This window comes from Semicossyphus pulcher, unplaced genomic scaffold (assembly GCF_022749685.1).
Source record: "Semicossyphus pulcher isolate SPU_LCO1_2020_fin unplaced genomic scaffold, fSemPul1.0.p SCAF_19, whole genome shotgun sequence".
Lineage (NCBI taxonomy): Eukaryota > Metazoa > Chordata > Actinopteri > Labriformes > Labridae > Semicossyphus > Semicossyphus pulcher.
The window spans coordinates 14,853,474-14,869,498 of NW_027211692.1; the positions used below are offsets into that span (position 1 = coordinate 14,853,474).

At 41.4% G+C, this 16,025-nt stretch overlaps 1 protein-coding gene across 3 annotated transcripts in view; it reads left to right on the plus strand.

Moving 5' to 3' along the window:
* arhgef12a (Rho guanine nucleotide exchange factor (GEF) 12a) overlaps positions 1-3,526 on the plus strand; it is a 36,676-nt gene extending 33,150 nt beyond the window's left edge. For 2 of the 3 annotated variants that reach the window (XM_069668295.1, XM_069668293.1), the window contains 8 exons: positions 73-160; positions 256-333; positions 428-522; positions 620-823; positions 922-1,158; positions 1,601-1,830; positions 1,949-2,024; positions 2,134-3,526. In XM_069668295.1, the coding sequence (XP_069524396.1) occupies positions 73-160; positions 256-333; positions 428-522; positions 620-823; positions 922-1,158; positions 1,601-1,830; positions 1,949-2,024; positions 2,134-2,144 (1,019 nt within the window). In that variant the 3' untranslated portion in view covers positions 2,145-3,526. The remainder of the gene's footprint in view (positions 1-72; positions 161-255; positions 334-427; positions 523-619; positions 824-921; positions 1,159-1,600; positions 1,831-1,948; positions 2,025-2,133) is intronic. The other variant, XM_069668294.1, reaches the window with a different exon arrangement.
* The last annotated feature ends 12,499 nt before the right edge of the window (positions 3,527-16,025 follow it).

The following is a 16,025-nucleotide window of genomic DNA, read 5'->3' on the forward strand; positions in this document are numbered from 1 at the left end:
ATTTCCATGCAAATAGGCTAGAATTGTGATTAATCTTACCCTGAACCTTCTGTCTTCACTCTCTCCTGCCAGACAACAAGTCCTTCTTCGTCCTCTCCATGTCAGAAAACGGAGCTCAGATCTATGAGCTGATGGCTCCCACAGTCTCAGATCAGAGAACGTAAGTCCACACTCCCCTTCATGTTATAGATTAGTAACATTTTTATTGCTCCAGTTTTTAAATGGGCTAATAACTGTTTTGTTTTATTTCACAAGGTGGCAGCGTCTCATCACCCAGAGAGCCGATGCCATGAAAGTCAAACCTCACAGCATCATACCATTACCTCAGACTGAGTATGTTGCTTTATTATCTTTCTAATTTAATCTGATCCGATGGTTTCTGTGGGTTTGAACTTGTTACTAAGTTAAGATGTTGTTTGTGTGTCAGTGGGGAGAGAGATGGTGTGGAGATCATTACAGCAGGTGTTTCCAGGCTGAGTAGAGACTCAGACCGCACATCTACCGGCAGCACCCAGTCGACAGGTAATCTTCGATTTTTCTCCAATGTTGCTTTAAATACTCTACTCTGCTCAACTGTGTAGATAATCCCTCTCAGACAACTGTAATTATTTCCCCCCAGATAAAGAGAGCAGCCCCGCCTCTAGAAACGTAATGCAGAGTTCTATACCAGGTAATAATCCGTTTGAGGGAGGAAAGGCAGAGGAGGTGGAGGAGGAGGAAGGTTTTGTGGACCCTGAGCTTCCTTACCAAGCGGCTGAGGATGGAAAAGAAGGAGACTCGTTTAATATGTTTCCCTCCAGAGCAGACGAAGCACTGAAAACATGTAAGTACATAGAACAGATGAATTATAATTAACTGCTACGTATGCAGTGATTAAACCAGCTTATACTCATTAACCCTTTCCCTTCAACTGACCTGCAGTGGCAGCCTTAAAGCAGGTGTTGGTTACCCAGCTGATGTCCCAGGAGGCTGCAGAGCAAACCAAGCGCTCTACAGGGGCCCGTCTCCTCAGGACCACATCTCTGCGGACTCCCGTAGACAGTCGTGCACGGGTCATGGTCCACAACGGCTCAGATAAGAACAGCTCGCAGACAGAGGACCGGACTCAGGACCTGGGCTCTGGGGACACGGGCTTCTTTGACTCTCCTGAAGATTATGGTGAGCCTGGACAGTTTGAACTGAAATTCTTCTCCGTAAATGTTTCTTACAGTAGTCATTGTAATACTAATAATAATAATAATGATAACAAAGGGCAATAAAGTTTATTTGTATAGCACCAGCGTCACAAAGTGCTTTACAAAAGGTATAAAACCCCACAATAAATGTAAGCAGTTAAGAATAAAACAGGAAGACATGGGCAATAAAAGAGGTGTATCATTAGGATAGCAGTGAAATTTAATGTCCTTGGGGCCAAGTGGGAGCACAAAGAGAGAAAAAAGAATGGTCCGAGTATCAACCCCTGAGGGACTCCACAAATTATTGAGGAGTAAGGGAAAGTATGGCCACTAATTGTGAGGAGCGGCTTGCTTTGTCACTCCCTGATCCCAAAGTTTTTTTTCCCAAGGCACTATTACCTAACAGCTCCTTTTGATTCTCTCAGCAGGATATTTAGTCCTGGAGGGTTATGGTGGCCCAGGGGAGAGCAGCACCGATGATGACATCTTGGCATCAACCACAGGGAAGCAGCTGCGCACCTCACAAGGCTGTGCCGCCGACTCTGGCATCAACTTGCGGTTTTCTTCGACGTCACAGGCCGGCAGCCTCTCCTCTTTTAGCAGACAGGTCCTGTCCCACCTTAGAAACCTTCAGGCCAACCTCAACTATCTGAAGGTATTTTATAGTCAAAGAGCTCACTTACACACATTCCTATACAAAATACTTTGTTATTTACACATTGTGGTCATTTTTATTGCCTGATCTCACAGTGAATTGTGTGCTTCTATTGCAGGAAGTGGAGGCAAAGTACAATAATCTAATACGCCAAAGGCCAGAGAGGGCAGCAGCAGACACGGATGAAAACAAAGGTATCTCAATTGATGCTCAGTGTCAACATATACATTTCTAGATCTTAATATGTGAATCACTTCCTGTATGTCTCCCTTTTCTGATCCTACTCCTCAATTCTCTCCCCAGATAAAAGATAGTGGAAGTTCGTGCCTCAGCTTTCGGCTCTGGTCCCAAAGAGGAAGTACCGACTCGTAGTCTGTTCCTACTTCTTGTGTCCTGGACTTTTCAGGACATCCTATAAGCTTGTCCTCTCACTGCTGAGCCCCTCCTTTTTTTTCCATCACTGTTGCCCCGCGGTCGCCACAGAGAATGAGAGACTTGAGTGTGAGCAGAATCGTTTGAAGGGAGGAGGTCATCTTTGTGATGCTGCGCCCCCCTCATTCAGCACAAGGCAATCAGGGAAGTGGGATTGCCCCCGAACCTCACCCCTCCACCATCTAACACCCATTTTCCCGGAGCTCCCTGCAAGAAAGAGAACTTATACCAAAATGTACAAAGATGTGTGTTTAGAATATATATATATGAAACACGAAACAAGAAAAGGAAAATTTTAAGATAATGTATTAAGATTTTTTTTATCCCAAGATGTATTTATTTTCTTTCTTTTCATTTTTTTTAAAGTGTTACCCACGTTGCTTGCATGCTTTTGGCCATGGTGTTAACCTTTTTGGCTGCTCTTCCTGCTACTGTCATACAGGGTTAGTGTGAGTGTTGAGAGCACGCTAGCCTAGCGTACCCTGATGAATTGGCAGGAATATATTCAGACTGATAGAGGCCAGAGTTGCACTGGTGATGGATAGATCCCATTGTGTTTAAGAACTCTTGAATTGTGTTGAAGACTAGAATTTCAGATAAATTCTAGGTGTGGTGTTAACTAGAATGAAGAGTCTGAAGGCTCTGATCTGGTCCTGTTGCATTTCTGTGCTGCCTCCTTCCTCCTCCTCCTTCTCCTCCTCACTGTGAGATGTATTTTGTGTCTTGTCTGCTCCTCTTCTCCTTTGCGTGTGACTCTGCCCCATTCTTTTCCCTGTGAACACTTATGGGTGTCATCCTTCTTTTCCTCACAGCCCAGTGGCTCTCATGCTTATTTATCCCCTCCCACACTCTATATGTCATGCTTCCTTGTCTGCCTTTGGGTATCTCGCCCCTTTTTCCCTCTTCTACAAGGAGCGGCCATGCTCTTTCTGTATCAGCTCCTGACAGAAATGCTGCTTCTTTCTGCTACTGTTGGCGATGCTGATCTGACTGCCTGATATTCTAATAATGTCATGAAGTTCAACATATACTGTAAAATGATCAAGTTGGAAGGTTATGCATAACTTTAATAAATAAATGGTGCCATGACACATTCAAAAAGTAAAGCATTGCATGTTTTGCTTGTCTTTCATTTAAGCTGCCACGCTATTTTATATGTGAAACTAAATATTTTGGGCCTTGTGAAAGATATAAAATTACCACATTGTTTGGCTGCTACACTAATGGTCAGTAAAACCTTTTCCTTCCCCTTTGTTCATGATTTAATATGTCCTTGTTCTTTAATTTAGCTTAAAAAAATAACTTTGTAATTATCAAACATGAATAAATGCTATAAACTGAAATTAATAAAATGATTAATTTAAAAAAAATTAACCCCTTGGTAGCAGCGGGAATCAAGTTGAGAACACCCCTACTGCCCTTTAAATTACCATAGCAACCGTGTTAGCAAATATGATGGTGTATAAGCTATTTATCCAGAGGGGGCTCAGCAACATTATTATTCATTTGGAGTCGTGTTTCCGGTCACCTGGTGAGTCTAATACTCAATGTCCTCATAGGTCAGCTTTTGGTTGTTAATAAAGGTTACTACAAGGATTACGTGTGCCCTTAAGTGGTTCTTTTTGTGCTAGCATAACTGCGCCATAATGTTCACAAGCTAACTAGCTTAATTGCTAACTTGCGTCCGAAATGTTATAATATATTTTAAATGTTGAGATATTACTTCATGAACTGAAATGTATTCAATTACTAAATAATGACCAAATCTACCAATTGCTTTTTAATACAATTTCAAATCTTTGTTTTTCGTGACAATTCGGTCTAACTGAATTGAGTTATATATTTTTATGAGCTAAAACTGCAAATTGTGCATATGCTGTAACAAAGTGATTTCATATATTTCTGTTGAATTATTGGAGACCTGCCTAAAGCCGTCAGGAATACAGTCCACTGGTCATGAATTCAGAGCTTGACCAGTGGACGACTGAAACCAAATTGAATGATACATGAACTGATAAACATGTTTCGACTGGAGCATTTTAAAATTTAAAACAGGGTTCGAAATTGTGGTAACAATAATATTTTGAACCAAATCAATTTGATAAATAGTTTTCTCTTGATCATAAAAGAATTACATTTTTTGGTAGACGTTTGTTACCACTAATTGTGAGGAGGGTGAGAATTTTAAGGCGACCATCACAGTGATGTGATCAAAGACGCTGGAAAGGGTGATGATCTCTACCAGCAGGGGGCAAACTTGCACCATTAAACATTGAGTCAAGAAGACCCACCCTGAAACCTGCAGTGACATCAGTATTTTAAATAACTCACGGTGCCTCATTGATTTTCCAAAAACATTTGACTTTGGTTTCTGAAAAATAAATGAGTCATTCTTAGAATGACTAAGAGATATATTCAGTTTGTCTCTTAATGAATCAAAGCTGCGGTCAAGAGGACCTGCAGAGGACTGTTCAACATTTATTAAGACTTTGTTGAGGTTTACTGCTCCCTACTGTAGTCGAGTCGCATCAGTGTTATGCTTGGCATTGATTTTGTTTGGTGTCTGTATGCGTCTGATGTAAATTCAGGACAATGCCTCACCCTGAATGACATGTTCCCTCTTTTTCTCTCTCCGTCACCCTGACTGTAGGCATGCTGCAGTGTAACAGAGCGCATGAGGGAGGGATGACGAGTGAGCGAGAGGAAATGTTTTGAGGAAACAAGCCAGACAAGGTATGAATGGGTAAAGGGTAAAAGGGGGAAGAGGTAGGGGACAGAATGTGATAAAGACACATGGAGAATGAAGAGAAGGGATGGTAATTGATTCTCCACATGCACCTGTCACCAAGCGAATTCGAGTGGCGAAGACAAAGAGGAGAGAGAGGTGTCAGAGTCATTCAGGAGGGCAGTTCATGTCAAGCTGCAATGAGACAAGCCTCCTCCTACCCCTCAGCTGTGCTGCGTGAGTAAGGAATGAAAATCTTTAAAAAAAAGCTTTATCCTTTTGGAGGAATCGGAAAATTGGTCAAATGTACAGCCAAAAGGAAATACCTGATTTGTTGTTGTTTCACCTACTAGGCCTTTCAAGTTGTGTAATCCTTTAAATATAGTATAAAACCAGAACAGAAACCACGTTTCAGATACTGATTTGCATACATTTTGTCTATATATTCAAGGCTGAAAATCAAGTTGAGGATTTGTGTTTACCTGATTCTGTGCACCTCAAAGATCTGTGAACTGTGGGTGATTATGGCAGAGCGTGTGATTTTGCTTGTTGCCACGAGGCTTAATTTCAAGATAAGGATGCTTGACTAAATTTTGTGGAGAATTTTGTGGCAAATTTTTTTTTTTCATCCAGATCTCCCCAAATAGCCTTGCAATCATCACACTCTGAACAACCTTGCATAAAATTGAAGTGAAGTTCCCTGAACACACGCATTCACAAATATATGTGCACGTTTCTGTTCCTTAGAGTTTCTCATCAATATGCTAATGCATCTATTACCATTCTGATGCTTCGGCTCTTTTATGTTTTCACACCAGCTTGCAGCATCATATAGAAGTGAATCAGACTCTGATGTTGCTGCATGACTGGTTTCTACAGCCAGTGTTGTCACATTAAGAAGTATTCAGTGTCATTCACAATCCATGTTAAAACTTGATGTTTCCTTCAAGCAAACAACACACAGGCCGGATGGGCCTCATTCTCTATGCTGCCCGCTTCTTTTTAAGGTTTCGGGGCTGATAATCAAGATTCATCTGTGTTTGCAGCGGGATTCTCCCCCGCAGCATCCCCAGCTGCTGCTCTTACCAATATCAGTCAATCACCAGCGCAATCATCATGATTGTGTGACGTCAAACTTAAGACCAGGCAACAAAATAATTAGTTATATTCCTTCAGTACTGCAGCTTTCTTGCAGAGTCACAGTGGGGTTGTTCAACTCGGCAATAAATCACTGTCTAGTTGTGCGGTGCTCATCAAAGACTATTACATTTCAAACTGTGGAGGGAAAAATAAAGAGGAAAATGTACTGCTTCTAAAAAGTTGGATTACATTTGGATTAAATAAACTTTTCATACATTGATTTATGGCTGTGGCCATTCTCTCTTTTTTTGAGTGGGGGGGTTATGACTGCTTGTCAAACAAGAAACGTTTTTTTGCCTTTTAAGTAAATTATTTATGTCATGATCTTGTCATAAGTCTGTTTATATTCCAGCTGCTCTGTCACATGTATGTTACACAATCGAGGACATCTGATGATTCCTTGTAACACGGTTGCCTCAATTTTAACTTGTTTCCCAAATGGGACCCCCTGACCTTATGGGATTGATTTTCATGCTGCAAGTCCTGCCCTCTCATCGAGCACGAGCCAATATCAGATGGATTGGACTGAAGATCAATCCGCCCTCCATCGCCTCTCCTGAGTAATCACTGTCCTGAGCACAACAATGAGCCAGGCAAGACATGGAGAAGATGTGCTAAGCTGATGCTGAGAGATGAATGAACTGACTCCTTCAAATGGGAGGAATATGCTAAAATATGAGCTGCTGAAAGAGCACACAGTCATGTATGACAATTGACAAAAAGGATACCTGAACCTATTCACTGGCTGCTGCTGTGGGACTCTTGATAATCAACCTGTCCAATAATAAAAAAGCCACCTGTGGCATGGCTTGGCATTAACCCTGCCTAATTACCACGCTGCAGTTTGACGGAGTATCTGGGTAAAAAGCTTCCGGCAGGCCAGCTGGCATCGGGCTCCCAGTTCAGCCTGCAGTGAAAGAGAAACCAGAGAGAGCGCCGCACAGGCGCTGAGCTGTTGAGCTGTGATCTGGGACCGAGCTTAACGTAGCTCAGAGCCTCGGCAGAAATCAATGGCACTTTCTGCAGACTCTATGTGCTGATTTTGGTGACCAGCACTGGAGAGGTACACAGCTGCTGCTTTTGTCCTGCCAGGTTGGTCGGGCAGAGAGTGGGTGTCTGGTTTCAATGGCCAGTGCCATGCGAACAAAGAGGAAAAGTGAAGAATGACATTAAAAATGAAACAAAGGGAAATGTGTTAAGTGTGTTGATGGACATATCGCTGCAGACAGCTGCTCTGTGTTGTCCTCTGGGCATGTAATGGGTCCTCAGCTACAGTACAAGGCAGCGATGAATGAAGACCACCTCCTCCTGATGCTGGATTTGGTTGAGAGGAGAAAATGATTAGTTCTTTATCATCCTTAATAAATGTCTGTTTTATATACGTCTACAACGATGAAGACACATTAGGAGATGAGTTATTCTAAACAGAACATGCATTAGAAAACAGCATTCTTTTGACCATTAAAGGAGTAATTTATCTTTTTGGCCTTTTGCCTTTATTGGATAGGAAAGCTGAAGAGAGACAGGAAATGCAGCGAGTAGAGAATGGGGGATGACGTGCACCTAATAATTGGCAGACCGGGAGTCAAACCTGCGATTGGTGTGTCAAGGACTGTGGTCTCCGTACATGGGGCGCCTGCTCTACTAACTGAGCTAAACCAGCGCCTTGTAATTTGTCATTTAATCACTTTCTTGATGAGAATTGATCATTACCACTGTCATGACTGTGCTAGCATAGCTTTATGATAGCTTAGCATAAAGATTGGGTGCATGGGGAAACTTCTCCTCTCTTCTCTGGCTTCGTCCACAAGTAACAGAATCGACTTACCAGTACTTCTGAAATGAACAATTAACATGTCACCTATTGTTGGTTTAATATATTAAAAAATGTTGATAAAGAAATGAGACATGATTTTTATGGGAACTTTTATAACAGACTATTTCTTGGCCAATAGTTGAGACTCCAAAAAGTCACTGCTCCAGGTCAAAAAATATTGAGAGGGGTATCAGTGTTGTAATGTAAGGAGAAAAGATTATGTCATTATAGCATAAGTTGACAGTTTGGAGAGCAATATGTAACATCCTCCTTTTTGTAGCTCATCCATAGTCCAGAGTCACTTAGCAAGTCATCTTTTGAATGGATTTTCTAGTCTTCTGACCACTCACGCACTCATTCAGACACTGATGGCATTTGGCCTAAGTGCCAATCTCCAATCAGTATTAATACACATTCTTACCCGATGGCTATGCCTTTGGGAGTAATCTGGAGTTCAGTGTCTTGTCCCTCTACCACTGAGCCACAGCCGCCCATCATCTAGTAATGATGAGTCCTTTCTTTTTCTTCAGAGTGTACAATGCTTCCTTCACTGTGCTCCGTGACTGTGATCAGTCTATTTGAGCATGTACAGTATAAACAAGCCTCCCCAGTATTCTTCAAGCCTACATTCATAATAACAACATGCTGTCCTCTTATGAGTCGCTGATGCCCCACCGCTGGCTCGGTTTATGTTTTAAGCATGAGCATGAATTTAACATGAGTTTTGAAGCAGAAAGGTTTGTTTTACATTGACAGTATTTGTAAACAGCGAATTTAGAATAAGGCTTCCAGCTTGAGATGTAAGGGAGCAAAACGCATATTTTCAGGTTTAGGTGAAGCTCTTCAATCTAATTTAAAGGAAAAATTAATTCAGTAAGGGTCTTTTTCATCTCAAGAGAGCTTCATCTGACCACAATCCAATCCTACTTTTTTTTTTTATTTCTCTCTTACTCTGATTGCATTACAGCTTTGAAAAACAACAATTGATATAAACACTGCTCTTAGTTTTTCACGTCACTGTCTACAGATTCTACATTTCTATGCAGAATCTGTAAATAGAGATTAGGTGTCCTGTGATGTTCAGGAGGTTGTGCTAGAGTTACCTCCCTGAGCTTTCACAGCTTCACGAGCTGCATCTCAATATTAGATACAGATCAGGAATGCGCGCCTGTCTGAGATTCCCGAATGGATGCTGAGAGACCAATCTGGGGTCAGATGATTTAATCTACCTGACATGCTCCTGCAGAGTGGTGATCAATAATGCTCCAATGCTACCGTCAACATCAGGAAGGAATGAATCCACTTGAAGAACAGAAAAAAAGTGAGCAAAGACAAAAAGAGAACAACAACAGAACCTGACTGGAATTGAAAATACCTCTTTTGTTTGGTCGTCTGTTGCTATTCTCTCCACAGGCTGGAGGCCCCAAACTAGTTCTTTGGAACAAGAGCGTCTCCTGCTGTCCGCCTTAACTTGTCTGACAGCATCCTGCTGGCTTTTGAAAAGGGCACAAATTCAGTGGACACTAATAATCCCTGGTAAGGCCTGAAGGTCAGGGCCCTGCTAATCCAGCTAAACTGGTTCACAAGGGCACTGTTTGGCAGATGGAGAAGTAAGGGAGCAGCACCTATTAAGTGTTGGCCCACAGAGAGGCTTCTACTCTGTGCATTAACATCTTCACCTTGGAATGGGATAAAAGGGGCTTTTACCTCTCACAACAGCTCTACAGCAAATGGGCTACTGTCAAATGTTAAGGTAAATTGACCCTTCAAAATAATACTCTCAACTTCTTTCTCTTTCGGGGCAGGAGCACCTCTTCTTAATGGACGGCTTATTTGGGTAATAGCTGATCTGGAATGATCATTCATGTTGTCACCTGAATGTATAGTCAATTCCAAAGGGAGCACAAATTGTGACCTGTGCGATTTAACCCCAAATAAAGTCAGGACTGATGATTGACACCTGGATCTGATTACTCCTGAGCTAAAGGAAAAGAGGATAAGAGAGGACATGGCGCATGCTAGCGTGCAGGTGAATCTTTCCAAAAGCAAACTGACGATGATTCAAAGTTGTTTTTACTTGACTCATACTTTGACGGATGATTTGTTCTTGAGAGTGCAGCTCAGGCAATGCATGCTACGTCTTAGACATAGGTGGTGAATGATTCAGATAGGGCATTTGAGATCAGCATTTTATGTTCTTCACAAGAATATTGTGAGAGTGAGCAAGAGTTGTGTCTGTCAGCTCAGGTACAGCCTCATACCTACAAGCAGTGATTTGAGTCCTTCCTCAAACTATTAAGGAGGCTGAAACGCACCCAGCTGTCCTCATTGCTCATTTCTCCTGCCTTGGAATGAGGAAGAGAAACACTTAACTGCCCATTTTCCTTAGCTGAGAGCAATATAGCTCTTCTGTGTGCCTGGGTAATTGTTTGATACGAGTGACGAAATTGTCCAAACAAAGCACGTAACCCCGGGCTTCCACATCAGGCACTCATCATGCTCAACAGCAGCTTTTCTACAAGGAGGCATATCCACTGTAGCACATGCAATTCAGACAGGCAGCATCTAACTGTATGATTGCTTTCAGGACTGTCACATGCAGTTAGTGTTTGCTTTGGCCTAGCTGTGACACCATCACGGAGGAGTTCTTGGTTTGCTCCAAATTCACATTGTTCTACTCCTCTTCAGTGCTTTATTCCTTATAACCCACTCTCTCTCTTTTTCTGTCATCCCTCATGTCTCTCGCCATTGGAAGAAAGCCAGAGCCATTAGCCTGCTGTCTGTGTGAGGGACTGCGGGATCTATCCCGTTAGCTTATGCAAAATGAACAGCATCACCTGATTACACAATGCACAATACTGGAGGACCTTTAGGGGTTTAAGAGGATGTGGTAGGAGCACACAAAGAGAGAGCATTTGTGTGCACACACACAGACACCATGCCCTCAACCTGACAATTTGATACAGCAGTGTTGCACCAGTGCAGTAGTGGTCTATTCATAGCATAGTCTGTGGCATCACATACATGCCCTGTCTTTTATTTGTCAGGCGTTACATAATGTTAAATCAGCTCTGGCCATCTGTGCTGTACACTGCTTCTAAGCTTCATCATATATCTATATCATATTTCATCAAACAGCAAGATATTAATATAATACATATGACAAATATGCTTCACTAATGCGCTGTTTCACATGCTGACCCCTCAACTATGCTGCAGCTGGTATTTATCCCCTCCAAGCAGCAGCTACATTTGCATCGTGAAATAGAAGCTGACATATATTTAGGGGTTATGGGATTCATGTGGCATACCTGTGCGATCATAAATCAATTTCATTGTTCATCACATGACAAGGACCAGACAGGAAGAAAAGTCAATAGGAGCTGCTGGAATCATAATAACAGGAGGTCATTTATTATTTATAAATATGCAATTCCATCATGAAAAAATTTAATTTTCTTTTTTTATTATGTATTTATGCCATCATCTGTGGCTGGAGCAAGCGACAACCTCCAGTGAAAAATGAAGCCAATGTGGAAGTCCAAAGAACGGTTTTGTTCTACCTAATTTCTCTCACATCAACAACCACACAGTCACTGAACTTAACCTGAACATGGAATCCAAGTGGGCCAAGTACAAAGCCTCCATTGTGGAAGTGGCTTGGAGTTGTGGGCAACCTAAGACACAGTGGATGAAGAAAGTAGTCAGGATAAAGAAGGAGACCTTTCAGTCTTTGATGACTTAGGGGTCTTCTGAAGCATGAGGCAGCATGATATATCATATAACCATCACAATTACGATGTGGCATGTGCGATAGTCGCATCGCAGGATGAGTGATGTCAGTTAAATGAACCGACACACATCATGCTGCGACATTTTTGTTGCTTGATGCAAAAGGGAAACTCGCCAGTTTCGTATCTTCTATGACTAATCTACAAGAAAACTCCATCTGATATCATTTTAGTGCAGCTCTTCAGAAGAGCACAGAATGAACTGCCTGTAAACATGCACGTGCCGCTGCTGCTGTCACACATAATATCAGAGGGATAATCGAAGCAGACACTAGTTACACAAGAGGGCTTTTGAGTGAGTGTATTCCCATTATTGGCAGCACTTCATCCCAGTGCTGGTTATCGCTGTGGTTACATTTGCAGCCTGTTAACAGAGTGGATGTGAGGCGGAGTGTTTACTATTAGTGGCTACATCTGTAGCATCCCTGTTGTCTCTACTTTTTCTTGCAGTTGTCAGAGTCTCTGTCAGAGGGGTGAACAAAGTGTGGGAAAAGTAGGAAGGTTTTGGTTTCTTTTTAGCAGAAAAGAGGCTTAAAGCAGTGGGTAAGATGGAGAAGAGAGCGTTTCGAGAGCATTGGATTCTTACAAATGCCACTAGGAGCAGTGGCATTTTATCTTACAGATGATCTCTTTCATGTACTACTGCATGTTTAAAGTTACAGTTTGAGCAAATATGACAAAAGTTAGTTTTAATAATGTTACCTACTGCAGCTTTAACACCCAAAATAATAACAAGTAAAAGTATGATTGTTCAGTACATAAAAACACACTGCATTTATCTGGTATAATGTTTTTCATATCGCAATATATAGCACAGAAAGAAAAGATTTTGCAGTGTCAGTTTTTTCTAAAACTGTGCTGCCCCAGTGTGGGAGGAGTATAGGAAGGGTATGGAGAACGACTTTAGGTTTGCCTAAAGGCAAACTGTTGGAGGACTCAGGAGGAGGGCTGCTGAACAGGAGTGGTGATTATCTATGAGTGGGTAGAAGTCCTGAAACTACCCAACACATACTGTGATGTAAAGATTGAGGGGAACATTCACCTATATTCTTGGCAGAGCTGAGGTAGTTAAGAAGCTCCTCAGTGGCAGGGTGCTAGGTTAGATGAGATTTGCCCTGAGATGCTTAAGGCACTGGCCATTGTTGGACTGTCCTGGCTGACAGGGCTCTTCAATGCTTGGATGTCTGGGACATTGCCTATGGAATGGCAGGCCAGGGTGCTGGTTCCCATTTTTAGAAAATGGGACTGGATGATGTGCTCCAACTCTTCAGGTATCACACTACCACTTAGCCTCCTGGGGAGGTCTCTGGAGGGAGATGTAAGTAAAGCCGCTACTCCATATACTCCAGATATACACTATGTAAAAATGTGAAATGACAACAACCGAAGCCGTCGTATTACACCGCCAACACTATTGAAGCACATACACATCAAACCAGTGGAAATCAGTGTTTTTTGCTGTGAATGGTAATCTACAGCTAATTCCATTTAGCAAAACCACCAGCACTTAATTTGCTGACGGGGACTGTGGAAAAAACAGCACCAACTAGGCAGTAACACACTGATGTTGTGAACTCCATTGCATTTCCGTCAAAAGAATTCAGTTGAGGTTGTTTGGACATCTGATCAGGATGCCTCCTGGGAGGAGACCTCGGGTAGAACCAGAGCTTGCTGGAGGGATAATATATCCCACCTTACTTTGGAACGTCTCAGGATCCCCCAGGGGAAGCTTGAAATCATTGCTAGGAAGAGGCTAACTTGCTTAACCTGCTGCCACTGTGACCCAACCTGGATAAGTGAAAGAAAATGGCTGGATGGATGGATGGATGAATGGATAAAAATTAATCTGACAAGACAACTATGAAAGATTTTTGTATTCATATTTGTCACATGTTAAACTTAACAGTCTATTGGACTTAACACAATAGGGTTGGTTCTAAAACCAAGTTTAGTTTTTAACTGATAATTCCTATCAGTCTTAGTATGCTAATTATTAAGTTGAAATTGTCTGTAGGTTGCCAACAGGTAATTTGCCAAAAATGTAGTATAAAGAAGTGTTGGTTTTACTGGGTATATATATTCAGTTCACACACTGTAAAACGCACTGATACATTAAAAAAATAGCATAAAGAACACTTCCATATTAGTGAATGACTGAATGGATAGTGGTATCTTTGCTGGGATGTAGGACTAAAGCACGTTGAAATGTACACTTGTGAAATGTCTGAGAGATAGTTGCAAAATACTCAGGCTATGCTATCACTCCACCTCAAAATACAACTGTACATGAATATCAATAAAAAGGTCATTTTATTTTCGCTATCATTGTGTAAAGACATTGTAAAGACTGAAACTCAAATAAACATGATATAAAAAGTCACAAACAAATCTGAAGATTCATTCTTGAACTTGGAATTAGCAGACAAAAATGATCTCCTGAAGGTTTTCACAAGATTTATTTTGTTAACAGTGTCACTATTTTCTTGTTGGGGCTGAAGGTGAATAACTGATGTGTGATGTGTATTGCAAGATTTCAGCAGCTACTTTGGTGAGAACCATATGATTAGAACTGAAATAAATGATGGCTGATTTTTTTAATGTTACCTTACAATTTTTCTTTTGAATGGACAAGCTGCATGTGTCTCTTGATACTATGTTTTTGTGTAAATCTCCCTCCGCAAATATCACAACTAAAGGGTTTCTCTCCTGTGTGGACTATCATGTGTATATCAACTCTTTCCTTTACTGAAAAAGTCTTTCCACAAACCCCACAACTAAAGGGTTTCTCTCCTGTATGTTCTCTCATGTGTCTCTTCCTACTGTATTCACTTCTGAATCTCTTCCCACAAACACAACAACTAAAGGGTTTCTCTCCTGTATGAATTCTCATGTGTTTGTCCTTATTTTGATGTCTAATAAAAGTCTTCCCACAAACACCACAACTAAAGGGTCTCTCTCCTGTATGTTCACTCATGTGTGTCCTCTTACTGTCTTGATCTCTAAATCTCTTCCCACAAACATCACAACTAACGGGTTTCTCTCCTGTATGAATTCTCATGTGTCTCTTGATATTTCTTTGTGTTTTAAGTCTCTTCCCACAAATACTACAACCAAATGTTTTTTCACTGTTACTGACTCTCTCATGTCCATTCTGGCTCTCAAGGCACTTCTGGCCAAATTTTGAACAAAACTTAAAGGAGCTACACGAGTTCTTGCCAGCATTCAATCTGGTACCACTCACATGAATTTCATGGGTGTTTGAACCCGAATCAGGTGCCCTAATCTTGTTCCAACCATTGTCCTCGTCTTCATGTTCAGAATCTGACAAAGGTTTCTGCCAATCTTCAGTCTCAGAAGTTTCTGAGGCCTTGTCATCTGTATCTGGTTGTAGATGGATATGTGGCTCTAAACTACTGCCACAGTCCTCTTCCTTAGATTCTGTTTGGGACTGAGGTTGCTCATCACCTTCACTCTTCACAGGGACCAGAGTGTATGGTAACATATTATCATCAGATTCCTCCAGTCCTTGAAGCTGTTCTCCCTCCTGATTGGTCCAGAGCTCTTCCTGTTTCTCTTCAATGTGTGGGCTCTCCTGCTCCAGACAGCTCAGGGGAAACCTCTTCTCTAATCACTAGTAGCTGCAAGAAACGCAAGTAAACGTTATGGCTGTACTATACTTTAAATTGAAGGTGCGATCCATTTTTTCAACAATAAAAAGGAATGGAATGAAAACATCTAACAATTACAAGAAATATAGTAAAGAGAGTCACCTTAGAGACATCTCTAGAGGAGCAAAGTCTCTACCCTTTCATCAGACCACAATGGGACCTTGTTTCTGAAAGAAAAATCAATTGTTCTCAATGGCAAGAGGCAAATGTTTAAATTTTGTTTTTTAGTGCCATCAATAAATGCGCTCATGACATTCATCATGTTTAAAAGCTAACATTGAACGTCAAGAAGGTACCATTTGTTGTAAATCTAAAGAAGTTTAAGATTGTATGAATAGGTAGCTAGAAAGAGTACACACCCAAAGTGACCTACGTTTAAGTCTCTCCACAACCTTACAGTATAGAGCCTGTCCACCATGCTAACTCTTACAGAACAACTAACCCACCTTTCCCAACGCTGCAATTCTCAACATGGCCAAACTATTTTGCTTTGTCACCAACCCCAACGTGCCAACATGACAGCTATGTTGTTTATGATGTATATTGTAAAAGAGGAGATATGTAGTTCATAAATTTACAATCATCATATTTGTTTATATCGCACAATTAAAACACTTTTTTTT